General features: G+C 34.7%; 2 protein-coding genes across 3 annotated transcripts in view; both read left to right on the top strand.

The window, feature by feature from the left end:
- Nucleotides 1-92: 92 nt before the first annotated feature.
- Nucleotides 93-3,962, top strand: LOC107495813 (B3 domain-containing protein REM16). Its single transcript, XM_016117009.3, has 4 exons — nucleotides 93-442; nucleotides 1,450-2,125; nucleotides 2,803-2,996; nucleotides 3,409-3,962. Exons 1-4 carry the CDS (start codon nucleotides 326-328, stop codon nucleotides 3,745-3,747), a joined length of 1,326 nt encoding a protein of 441 aa, XP_015972495.1. The 5' UTR covers nucleotides 93-325; the 3' UTR covers nucleotides 3,748-3,962.
- Nucleotides 3,963-9,910: 5,948 nt separating this feature from the next.
- LOC107495872 (cytochrome B5-like protein) overlaps nucleotides 9,911-12,052 on the top strand; it is a 5,813-nt gene continuing 3,671 nt past the window's right edge. The window contains exons 1-4 of one of the 2 annotated variants that reach the window (XM_016117080.3): nucleotides 9,911-10,082; nucleotides 10,516-10,624; nucleotides 10,951-11,070; nucleotides 11,165-11,208. In XM_016117080.3, coding sequence (XP_015972566.1) covers nucleotides 10,989-11,070; nucleotides 11,165-11,208 — 126 coding nt within the window. In that variant the 5' untranslated portion in view covers nucleotides 9,911-10,082; nucleotides 10,516-10,624; nucleotides 10,951-10,988. The remainder of the gene's footprint in view (nucleotides 10,083-10,515; nucleotides 10,625-10,950; nucleotides 11,071-11,164; nucleotides 11,209-12,052) is intronic. The other variant, XM_016117082.3, reaches the window with a different exon arrangement.

Genomic DNA, 12,052 nt, shown 5'->3' on the forward strand with positions numbered 1-12,052 from the left:
GCATTTCGAAATGGGAACCCTTTTTCTACTTTCTAGTACACATTACACAATATACACACGCACACCGCTTTGATCGATCGATTCGAATTGAATTAGATTCCTTATCATCATTTAATTTAACGTCTTGTGTTTATGTTGGTGGGTTTTACACTAACACTATTCTGCTAGGGTGTCACGTGTTTCTACCTTTTTGGTTTTTGGGGTTTGAGCCCCTCTAAGCTCTGCTTCTCAGCTCTGTCAACTGGGAACAATTCCCGTTAACCCCTCTTCATTTCTTCAATCAAAACTCAAACTTTCCTCTTCTTTGAGCTGAAGAATCCAGATCATGGAAGGATCAGAGATTTCCCATCACAACAGATCCTGGGTTGAAGACATTTATTGGAACCATTTTCAGTTCCTTCATTTCGCAAAGTTTATGCCCAGCTCTTATAATCAGCATCTTGTAAGCATCTTCTTCCTCACTCTTGTAAATCAACGAAAATTAAATACCCTTTTAACTCTGTGTAAGGAAATGAGTGATTTTTAATTTTTGGGTGTGGGGGAAATTGAATTTGGGGATTTTAGTTCATGCACGGTGTCTGCGTACCCTTCTTGCTCCATTGATTAATTTTTTTCCCTTCAATTTGTTTCAACTATGTTATTTGCAATGTAGGGCTTGTGATTCGGTTCTGCAGAAAGAATTTTTGTTTAATTCAACGTTGTTTTAGGTTCTGCAAAAAGTGTTTCTACAACTAGAAAATTGCTATATAATTGAAAAAGTTTGAAAATGGATTTTTTTTTAATTTAACCAAATATAAGAAAGAAAAATTGATTATTTTTTAAGTATTTATTTATTTGTTTTGGTTTTTTGGCTAAATAAACTGAAACAAACACACCCTTACTTCTCTGAAATTCCAAGTTGCTAAAACACCTTGTTTTGCTTTGAAAGAGTTCTGTGTTTTTGAGCTTGCATTGTAGTAGAGGAAAAACATGCATCATCATTGTAGGTTCCGCCCTTACTATGATCCTCACTCTGAACGGTGACAATGTTTGGATCTTTTTAATTGAAGGAGGAACCAAAGCAAAAGAAAGTAATAAAATGGAGAAGTAGAAAATAATATGTGGGTTGTTCATGCATAATTATTTTGGTGGTTGTTATTCAATCACTAGCTATACTTGAGATATGTAGTGGTAAATGTTTAGGGTTTGAGTTACATTGTGTTTGGAGTTATGTTGCCTACACCAAGATCTCTCTCCCATGCATTGAATGGAGTGATAAGATTTGGCCCTCCAATACCTGTTAACCTGAATCAAGCTTTTGTTGCTTTCCGATTCATTCATGTTCAGGGGATTTTCGCAAATTTGGCATATATCCAAGCACAAGTGTTGGTGTTGTACCAATGTTAATAAGCAACATATTTTTTTCTTGTCTTCTTTTTCTCATAGCTGGAATTTAAATTTTGACTATAGGCACTTCCCAAAGCATTTTATGGTAATTTGAAGAAGAAGCTGCCAGAAAATGTGAGCCTTCGAGGTCCTGGTGGTGCCCTGTGGAATATAGGGTTGACAACAAGAGAAGATACCTTGTACTTCACACACGGTTGGAAACAGTTTGTGAAAGATCACTCCTTGATAGAGAATGATTTCCTGGTATTTAAGTTCAATGGTGAATCAACATTCGATGTTCTAATATTCGATGGGAAGAACTTCTGCGAGAAGGCTGCTGCTTATTTCGTTCGAAATGTCGGAAACGGGAATCCAGAAAATGGGATTGGACGCTTGACAATGAGAAAAGACACTGAGAACTCTAATGCTGGTGTAGAATGTGCATCGCCTCAGAAATCTGTGCATGTTAACAGTTTCCCAGTGCCAGACGCTGTGCCTGTACGCACCGAACCTCCTAGTGAAAGAAATTTTAATGGCGATGTTGAATTCTCCACCCCTAAAGAAGTTGTTAATGTAGATGGTGATGCCGGTGTTGAAGTTGATGCTAACGGAGTGACGATGTCAGAAGGTCGCACCCGCACTACTGGTAAAAGGATTAGGAAGCCGACTCAAGCTTTTAACCATTTCCAAACTAAGCGGAGACCAGTAAGGGTGACAAAAACATCTAATGCACATAAGGAAGTAGCAAACGTGGTAATCGGTAAAGTTCTACTCTTCAAATAAGAACAGAATACCTTGTGTTTCATTTTATGGATATTATATCTTCAGAAAGCAAAATGTCACAAAGTTTCAAATGGTTAGCAATTCCAACTTCAAGTAGTTGAGCACTGCACTTGTTTTCTCTATCAAGTCGATGACTTGAGCATTTGTTTGAAACACAAACTAGTTTTTCTAAAATATTCCACTTTGGTTTACTTCTAAATGAAGCAAATCTCCCTTCAAATATGGTATATTATATTATGTATATTAGATAATTTGCTTGAATCTTAGAAAAATGCTGTATATTATATGATGTAGTTACATTATGGATTGTGATTTCATATTTTTATTTATGTTATATCCTTCTGTACGTACACCAGTATCCTAATTTTTGCAAAATTTTCATATCCTTTTCCCATATCCATACCTAGTACTGGTTAAGTAGCTTCAAGTGTAAGTTGTAGACTTGTAGTCTGAAACTTAACTAGAGTTTTATATCAAAATTATACATCAGTCTAAGCATTACCCTATTAAGTGGCGTTGGCGAAACTTAAACCATCCGAATAGTAACAGCTGCTCTTTCTTGAAAATTAGGTTCTTTGCAAATGTTTATTTCAATTTGAATTAATATTTTAGCTGTTTAATGATATGATACCTTACTGTTGCTCATATTAACAGATGCAGATGCAGATCCTGAACCTGCTTCCGCGGGTAAAAGTGAGGGTGGGAATTATGAATTATATGTCTCACAGAGGAGGCCTGTCACTGAAGAAGAGATGAATAGTACCCTTCAGATGGCTAAGGCAGCATGTACCGATGACAGCCTCTGTGTTGTCATGCGACCAACGCATGTTTACAAGAGATTCTTCGTGGTAATAATTTCCCTCCTCAGCTTTCCTTGTTAGGATTTGTTTTTGGTTTAGGTTCTAATGTGCCGTGAGTTTTTGCTTTCAATTTTATCCCAATACTAAACCGGTTATTTAAACTTTGGTCTTAATATACACTATCCTGAGTAGCCTTCTTTTCTTGTGAAACTTGGGCCTCTTTTTTTCTGTTTTCACTTTTTATATTTTAATGTTTTTGGTTTTCAAGATCTTGTGAAGGGAAATATGAAACAAAAGATATGATTTATCATTTTCATTGAATTCAGCTTTTTTTTCTCCAACAATTTGTAAAAAACAAAGGGGAAAAAATGAAATGAAAACAGATTCCAATCAGACCTGGGTGCAATTGGTTTTTACTCTATCTATTGCTACTAATTGTTTTATCTTTTGCTGTTACCAGTCGCTCCCGAATAAGTGGATACTGCAACATATCCCTCCACGAACTCAAGACATTATATTGCGTGTGGTTCATAGCGAATGGCTTGCAAAATACAGCTACCATAACCCTAGAAACACCGGAGGACTGAGCGGAGGGTGGAAACGCTTTACCCTGGATAACAACCTGGAAGAGTACGACGTGTGTGTTTTCAAACCCGGAGGGCTGATGAACAACACATTGATCTTGGATGTCAACATTTTCAGAGTTGTTGAGGAGATTAAGCCTTTGACACAAGTGAGAGCTGCAGGATCAGCCAAAAAGAGTGGTAAGAAAAAGGCCTTAAAGGCCATCCAAATATAATAGAACCTCTCTTGTTATCCCATCTTTGTGGATATTTCATGTTGTCTTGAATTAGTGTAATTTGTTGTTGGAAGTGTAATGTACCTTAAAACAGGTCGGAACTTAGTAGTCTTATGGGAGAGACTTAGTTCCTCATGATGTGTGTATTGTATGCTATTCTCGGATTGTGTTAACTTCTATGTGTCTTCTAATGGTAATTTAGTGTTAATCATCTCTATTGCAGCACCCTTTGTAGGCCTTTTTAGTCTTTAGGCTCAATTAATTACATAGCAAATCTTCCTATCCCTTTCTTAAGTTACATGTTATATTTTTCACTTCTAGATGATTCAAAAATCAAAGTATTTGTCTATTTGTAATATTTAGGTAGTATTTTTCCCCCCTTTCAATGATACCCTTAATGATCTTAAATGTGGGACATTATTGATACAATGGGTTGAGAAGAGTAATGAATCTAGTTTTTCTGTAGGGTTAATTTTGTCTAACAGAATTTTTAGGATTTTGGCAGATAAATTTAACTTAGGAACCTATTGTAGATAATGGGAATTGTGAAGGGCTTAGTGTCTACTCTATTTTTTAAAGACCCTTATTCATATATGTATCAATAAAAAACATTTTAACATCTCTAAGACTCTGACACAAGATCTTATATTAAAACAATAAATTATTTACTATTTTAACTAATCATAGATTTACTATTATTATCTACAACAAAGCCTTGTCCCACTAAGTGGGGTCGAGTACATGAATCCAACAATGCCATTGAGTTCTGTCATGTATCATGTCTACAAAGAGACTGTTTACATGTAGATCTCGTTGGATCACCTTATGGATGGTCCTTATGTCTTCTTCTGCTTTTCATCCTTTGTCTATTTTCTATTTTATCCGTCCTCCTGATTAGGTGTTCTATCGGTATTCTTCTCACGTATCCAAACTATCTGAGATGCGATTCTACCATCTTTTTCACAATGGGTGCTACTTCAACTCTCTCTCTTATATCTTCGTTTCTTATTTTATCCAATCGCGTATGACCATTCATCAATCTTAACAACATCTTCATCTCTGCCAAATACACTCAAGATACTTAAAACTTTTAACTTTTCGTAAGATGTTTTCTCCAATCTTCACCTCTATATTAGAGTTTTTCTTTCTAAGGCCGAACTTACATTCTATATATTCCGTCTTGCTACGGCTTATGTGTAGATCATACACTTCTAGAGCTTCTCTCTATAAGTCCAACTTCTAATTTAGGTATTCCTTTGACTCTCCCATAAGGACGATACCATCAGCAAAAAACATGCACCATGTCACAGGCTCTTGGATGTGCTCTGTGAGTATTTTCAAGACTAATGTGAAAATGTATGGATTTAAAGATGATCCCTGGTGTAATTCTATACCAATAGAAAATTTCTCTATCACACCACCTTAGAGTCTTCATACTAGTTGTGGTCCCATCATATATGTTTTTAATTGCACGAATATATGTTATCATTACTCTCTTCTTTTCTAAAACTTTCCATAAGACTTCCCTTGTCACCCTATCGTATGCTTTTTTCAAATCAATAAACACCATATGTAGATCCCTTTTATTACTACGATACCTCTCCATCATCCTTCTTAACAGGTATATCGCATCGGTGGTGGATCTGCCGGGCATAAATCCAAATTGGTTCCCTGTTACTTGTGTCTCTTTTCTCAATCACCGTTCTATCACCCTCTCCTATAACTTCAAGGTATGTTCATGAGTTTGATCTCTCTATAGTTTCTGCAACTTTGTATATCCCCTTTATTCTTGTAGATAGGTATCAACGTGCTCTTCCTCTACTAATCAAGCATCTTCTTTAGCCTTAAAATCTCATTAAAAAGCTTGGTTAACCAATTGATGCTTTTTCCTCCAAAACCCTTCCAAACCTCAATCGGGATGTTATCAAGTCTTGCTGCCCTGCTATTTTTCATCTGCTTTAAAACTTTTTTTTATCTCGAAATCTCAAATCCTTCGATAGTAGTCAAAGTTTTGATTTTCTTCACTTGTGCATAACCGATTAAGGCTTGAAAGAGTCTTATGTTCTTCATTAAATAACTTGTAGAAGTAGCTCTTCCACCTTTCATTAATCTTCTCCTCTTGAGTCAGCACCTCTCCATCCTTATTCTTCATGCACTTAACTTGGTTTAAATCTCTAGTTCTTCTTTCACGACTCTTTTGCGATTCTATATATTCTTTTTTCTCCTTCTTTCGAGCCCAAAGACTGGTAGAGACCCTCATATGCTCTTATTCTTTCTTCACTTACAGCTACTTTTGTCTCTTTCTTAGCCGCCTTATATTTTTCCCAATTATCTGCATTGCGGCATAAAGATCACTCTTTAAAGCACTCCATTTTTATCTTTATCTTTTCTTATACACTCGCATTCCATCACCAGGACTCCTTATCTTTTGGTCATATCCCTTTAGATTCACCAAAACTCTTTTGTTGTTCTTCTAATAACTTCTGCCTTCTCCTTCCACATCTCTTCCGCGCTACCATTCCCATCCTACTTCGCCTCTTCTCCTACCCGTCTTAGGAAACTTCTTTGTTCCTCACCTTTCATCCGCCACCACTTCATTCTTGAGTTCTTCGTATGATGTCTTTTTCTCAACTTTTACTCAACGCGAAAATCTATGACGAGCATCCTATGTTGTGTTGTTAAACTCTCTCCCGATATAATTTTACAATTAATGCAAGATTTTCGGTTGACTCTCCTCAATAAGAAGTCGATTTGAGAGCTTGTCATGCCACTCTTATAGGTTATAAAATGTTCGTCTCTCTTTTTAAAACATGTATTTGTGATGAGAAGGTCAAAGGTCGAGGAAAAGTTCAAATGTTTTACCCTCGACATTGATCACTCCGAAACCATGGCCTCCGTGAATACTTCCATACCCAATCACTTCTCTTCCAACTTGACCATTTAAATCTTCTCCAAAGAAAATCTTATCTCTCGAAGGGTCCGTTTTGGACCAAACTCTCTAGATCCTCCCAAAACATTATCTTGTGTTGTTCGTCCAAACCCACTTGCGGTGCATAGACGCTAATCACATGAAAAGCACCTCCCTCCACCACAAGTTTGATAGAGATGATCCGATCTCCTACTCTCTTGACATCCACTACGTCCTTCTTCTATTGTTTATCCACAATAATACAAACCACATTTCTATTCTTCATCTTTCATGTATACCAAAGTTTGAAACCAGAAGTATCTAACTCTCTAACATTCGCATCAACCCATTTTGTTTCTTATAGACACATAATGTTAATCTTCCTCCTTGTCATGGTGTCCACCACCTTCATGGATTTTCCTGTTAGAGTGCCTATGTACTCAAATCTCAATCTTCTTTTGCTTCGACATTTACTTTTTACTTTGTAAACTAGCTTATTTACCCTCGTCCGTTCACGAAAACGCGGGAACCCTTGCTCATTTAACACTACATTCGAGCACTGATGCAGCGGCTCTTACTCATTTGACATTGTACTCGAGTCATATAGCGCGTTGCTTCCAAGCAACGACCTAGCTTTGACGCAATAACGTCTTTGATTTATGTCATAAATATTCGACTAAGTTTTTATATTAGTTGTCGAAGACCTAACACGACCCTCCTCTTTTATTCGGACTTAGGACCGGCTATGTACTGCAAGTGTAACATAGGCGGAATTATGTTATTATTTAATTAATAAAAATATAAACTAATAAGCATGTTAGTGCATATTAATGTAATGGTATATGTAATGTTGCTAAGCACGTTATGAATGTAGGAATAGAAAAAGGGGTGGATAATGGTTATGGATGATCCATGTCTATAAAACTTAAAAAACTAAAATAGTAAGATTAATTTGCCTCTTATTTTTATCCACATATCAAACACGATTTAATTGTCCAATATATACCAACTTATTTCATTGTACATGTCTTTTTAAAGGAAACACTGAAAATATCCTTCTCTTCTATTTTCAAATTGCCATCTAACCCTCCTCTATCCACTTCCACGGTTCTACCCCACACCACCATCCTTTTTTTCTGTAGATGCTCAATCTTTATATTTTGATTACTAAATGAGCTCTTTTGTCTTAAGTTATTTTGTAGGGATAAGTTTTAAGTTTTATATAGATTGATGATTTTTTTTTATTTATTTATTGTTCTTCCTTTTAAAAATTAGAATTTTTAGAAGCACTAACTGGTTGTTAATTGGTTCCATAATTGTTTGGTAGTGTGTCTAAAACTCATTCTAATTGAGAAAAACCAAGGATGGTTAAATTGAACAAAATTATAGACGAAGGGGAATTGATTCTAACCCCTAAATGGTTTTTCAAACGTTCACTACATTAAAAATTCAATAGTTGGCCAATGAGGAGTGTTTATTTTATTTTATTTTATCTTTTTATGTTTAGTTATGATTTCAATATGTGTATTATTTTTTCTCCTCCTCCTCTTTTTGATCTCGGCCCCTCTAATTATTATGATGTACAAATATTGCCCTTTTTCTGATCATGAAATTTGAAATATATGGTTTTTGTTTTTGGTAAACAATTTGAAATATATGTTATCTTTGTCATTCTAACAGATTCATATCTTTTGCCAGAGTAGATTCAAGTTTTCAATTTGTTAATCGGGTTAAGCCCACATGAGGCCCATAGGACTTGGTAATGTATATGCAGGGCTCATGAATAAACTCTCTATTTCTCATTGGCTTTTCTCATATGTGAAATTGAACATATACCATGGAAGATGGAACTTATTAGTTACTAACTTGCCAAGATCCTGGTTAGAATTATTGAAATGAATATTATTCAGTGTTATTGGATTGAAAACATTATTCAGTTGGTAATTTTTTTTTGTTCATACACACTCACTCACTCACACCCACTAAAGATTTTATAACAATCCAGCTACAGCTGGAATTTAAACTTGGGATGTAGCAATTATGAGGCAAATATATGGGTCATTGGTGCAATGCTTCTGCCACATTATTCAGTTGGTATTTCAAAATATGTGTATGAAATGTTTTTTCTTGGGTTATTATATGTGTATGGGCTTTTTGCTAGGTCCGCTAGCCATAAATCCTCAGCCTCAACCATCTATCTCTTTGGAGTCAACATAATTGTTAGTAATCAATTTGGTTGATTTAATTGTTAATTTACTAATTTATTTAAATAAATATTAAAAGTTCAAATTTGTTTTATTTGTAGAGTAATTCATTAGCCAATAACAAATCAATCATATATGTAACAAATTAGAATGAAAAAACACGAGAAAACAAAACATAATTGTTAGTTTCATAGTAGTTTATTTTCAGCTAGTAAAAGAGTAATTGTAATATTTGTATGAGCTTTTCTTTTGTCAAAAGAAATAAATTATTAATAAATAGTATACGCTTAAATATCACCAAAAAGTTAAATACACGATATAAGTCATAATAGTCGAATATAGATTTATATAATCATACCAAATACTGTCAGCAAAAAAAATAAAAAATTTAACATTACACTTTGTTATCGCTTATCTCAAGGTATAATATTTCTAGATCAACTTGTATATAATTGCAATTGTCATCCAAAATTTTATTATTCAATAAACTAAAAAAAAAAAAATTGTCTTACACAATTCTATTGTAAAATCATCAACTTAATAATTTTTAAATTAATTTTCAAATACTTAATTACTACACCGTAAATACTAATTTTAATATAATTGATTGCCAATACAAAGTCTTTGAATTTAATGGTTCTTAAATTATAAGTTATTTTTACTCATAGTTTGAGTTAATAAACGTTAAATTGAAAACAAAAATTTTATTAAAAAATGGTGAAAATTCATGTGCAGTCGACTTTACGTGAAGTTGATAGTTGGGAGTCGTTAGATGAAAATTTAGTCAAATTAGTCAAATTAATCAAATCATCTAAAGACTCTTAGCTATCAACTTCACAAGTCCACTGAATCTTCACCTTAAAAAATATTTTGTAAAAATTATTTAAAAAAAAAAGACTAAACCTCATAATATAGAAAGTTAGAAACATAACTAATGTACTTATTAGTAATGGATTCTATTATTCTAAATTAACCTCTTAAATTTTAGATAATTAATTTTAATTATAATATCAATTTTTCCTTCTACCATTACCACCCACTCCCCTACTCCACTGGCACTACCCCTAGTCTCAGTCTTGTCTCCACCGTCGCTGTTGCTATGTAATCTCTCTCCACCGAGGCTGCAATCTGTGACCTCATTGCCGATCTCCGCTCCTCTCCGCGGCTGTTGTGCTCTCTGCTCACTCAGTCTCGGTCGCTGCCTCTCTACTCTCTCGCCGCCGGTCAGATCTCTTCACCCTTCTCCCTCTTCTAGTTTTGTGTGCCTCTCTCGATAGCTTGAGTTCTGATTAATTGATTACTGAATATTGATGACTTGATCTGTTAAGAATATGTATTAGTTCAATTTTTTAATTTCTAATTTATTAGATTAGTTCTGGTTTTGAGATGAAAATGACGTCTGTGATTAAGCTTGGTTAAATTCAACAGGAGCTCCTTAATAGCCTTAATGTGCTTTTGTATGATTAAACCTTGTTACATTGTGAAAGAATAAAGTAATTAACATTCTGGAGCTTTAATTTGCTTGTCATTTGAATTTAATTAAAGACAAATGGAAGGAGATAGGCCTTAGTTTGTTTCTGTTTTGCTTGCCAGTTAGGTTTACTAATCCATCTTCATTAAACACATAATAAGTGCCTTGCATGTAATTGTTTGCAGTTCTGGATTTATATTTTGTTCCTTTTTGACTCTTGGACGCACAACATTTCAAATGCCTAACAACTTGTGATACGTGCGCTGTGTAAAAGCATTTGCTACATCTTTACAGGTTATTTTCTTTGAAATTACTTGCTTTCCTTTGATCAGCTGTTTTACTAAATTTGGACCTTAATCAGAATTCAGAATTGTCAATAAAAAGGATGAGTTCAGCTAGGATTCGGCTAATATCAGCCAATTTTTTGAAATGATCCTTTTATCCTAATTTCTAAATCTTAAATCTTAAACCCTATCTTAATTCTAATCCTAAACTCTAAACCCTCCAAAAAATGAGGGTTTAAAAAATAATTTACAAATTAAAAAAAGTTACCTAATATTGGCTAATTAAAAGTTGATTCCCTTTTCTTATTCTGTGTTTTGCTATTTTGGTTGTTCCAGATTGCAATTAGGCACCAAATTTCTATTAATTTCACAAAATGGAGTTGCTGGTTCCACTTGCATTGCTTGTCAGCGTCTTCCTCGCTTTTCTTCTTTTGTCCCCGCGACATCCCAAATCTGGTTACTCTCTTTTCACCTTTATATATATATGAAATTTGGTTAATATGCTTTATTATGGTATGCGAGTATCTGATTTCTTTTGCATACTTACCAGGGAGTAAAGGAAAATCAGCTCAGCCTAGCTTAAACAATCATAAGGTACATATTTGTAGCTAAGTGAATTAGTGAAGTGCTTTATTTCTGTGGATTCTGTTATTACATAGAAGTAGAACCCTTAAGTAGTTTAATGTTGTTAGTGACTTTGTGGTCACTGTCATTTTGTTATTAATTTTCTTTCCTATGAAGAACATAAGCCTCTGGGTTTATTAACTAAGAACGTTATGGATCCAGGTGAAACCAATTGAATGTGCTAATGTCTTGGCTTTGTTGCAATTATTAATAAGCTAAGCTTGTTTAAGATTTTCTGTCATTTGAAGGGTTTTGCTCAACTTTTGATCTTCTCATCGCAAATACATGTTTTAAAAAGAGAGACGAACATCTTATAACCTATAAGAGTGGCATGACAAGCTCTCAAATCGACTTCTTCTTGTTGAGGAGAGTCGACCGGAAATTTTGCATTAACTGTAAAATTATCCCGGGAGAGAGTTTGACAACACAACATAGGGTGCTCGTCATGGATTTTCGCGTTGAGCAAAAGTTGAGGAAAAGACATCATACGAAGAACCCAAGGACGAGGTGGTGGCGGATGAAAGGTGAGGAACAAAGAAGCTTCCTAAGACGGGTAGGAGAAGAGGCAAAGTGGGATGGGAATGGAAGCGCGGAAGAGATGTGGAGGGAGATGGCAGAAGTTATTAGAAAAACAGCAAAAGAAAGTTTTGGTGAATCTAAAGGAATAGGACCAAGAGACAAGGAGTCCTGGTGGTGGAATGCGAGTATACAAGAAAAGATAAAGATAAAAAGAGAATGCTTTAAAGAGTGGTCTTTATGCCGCAATGCAGATAACTGGGAAAAATATAAGGCGGCTAAGAAAGAGACAAAAGTG

The sequence above is a fragment of the Arachis duranensis genome, chromosome 6 (assembly GCF_000817695.3).
Source record: "Arachis duranensis cultivar V14167 chromosome 6, aradu.V14167.gnm2.J7QH, whole genome shotgun sequence".
NCBI classification, from domain to species: Eukaryota; Viridiplantae; Streptophyta; class Magnoliopsida; order Fabales; family Fabaceae; genus Arachis; species Arachis duranensis.

Coding starts and splice junctions, on each gene's coding strand:
- LOC107495813 (XM_016117009.3), top strand. CDS start 326: ATGGAAGGATCAGAGATTTCCCATCACAACAGATCCTGGGTTGAAGAC. Junction 443..1,449: donor GCTCTTATAATCAGCATCTT/GTAAGCATCTTC, acceptor TTTTGACTATAG/GCACTTCCCAAAGCATTTTA. Junction 2,126..2,802: donor AGTAGCAAACGTGGTAATCG/GTAAAGTTCTAC, acceptor TCATATTAACAG/ATGCAGATGCAGATCCTGAA.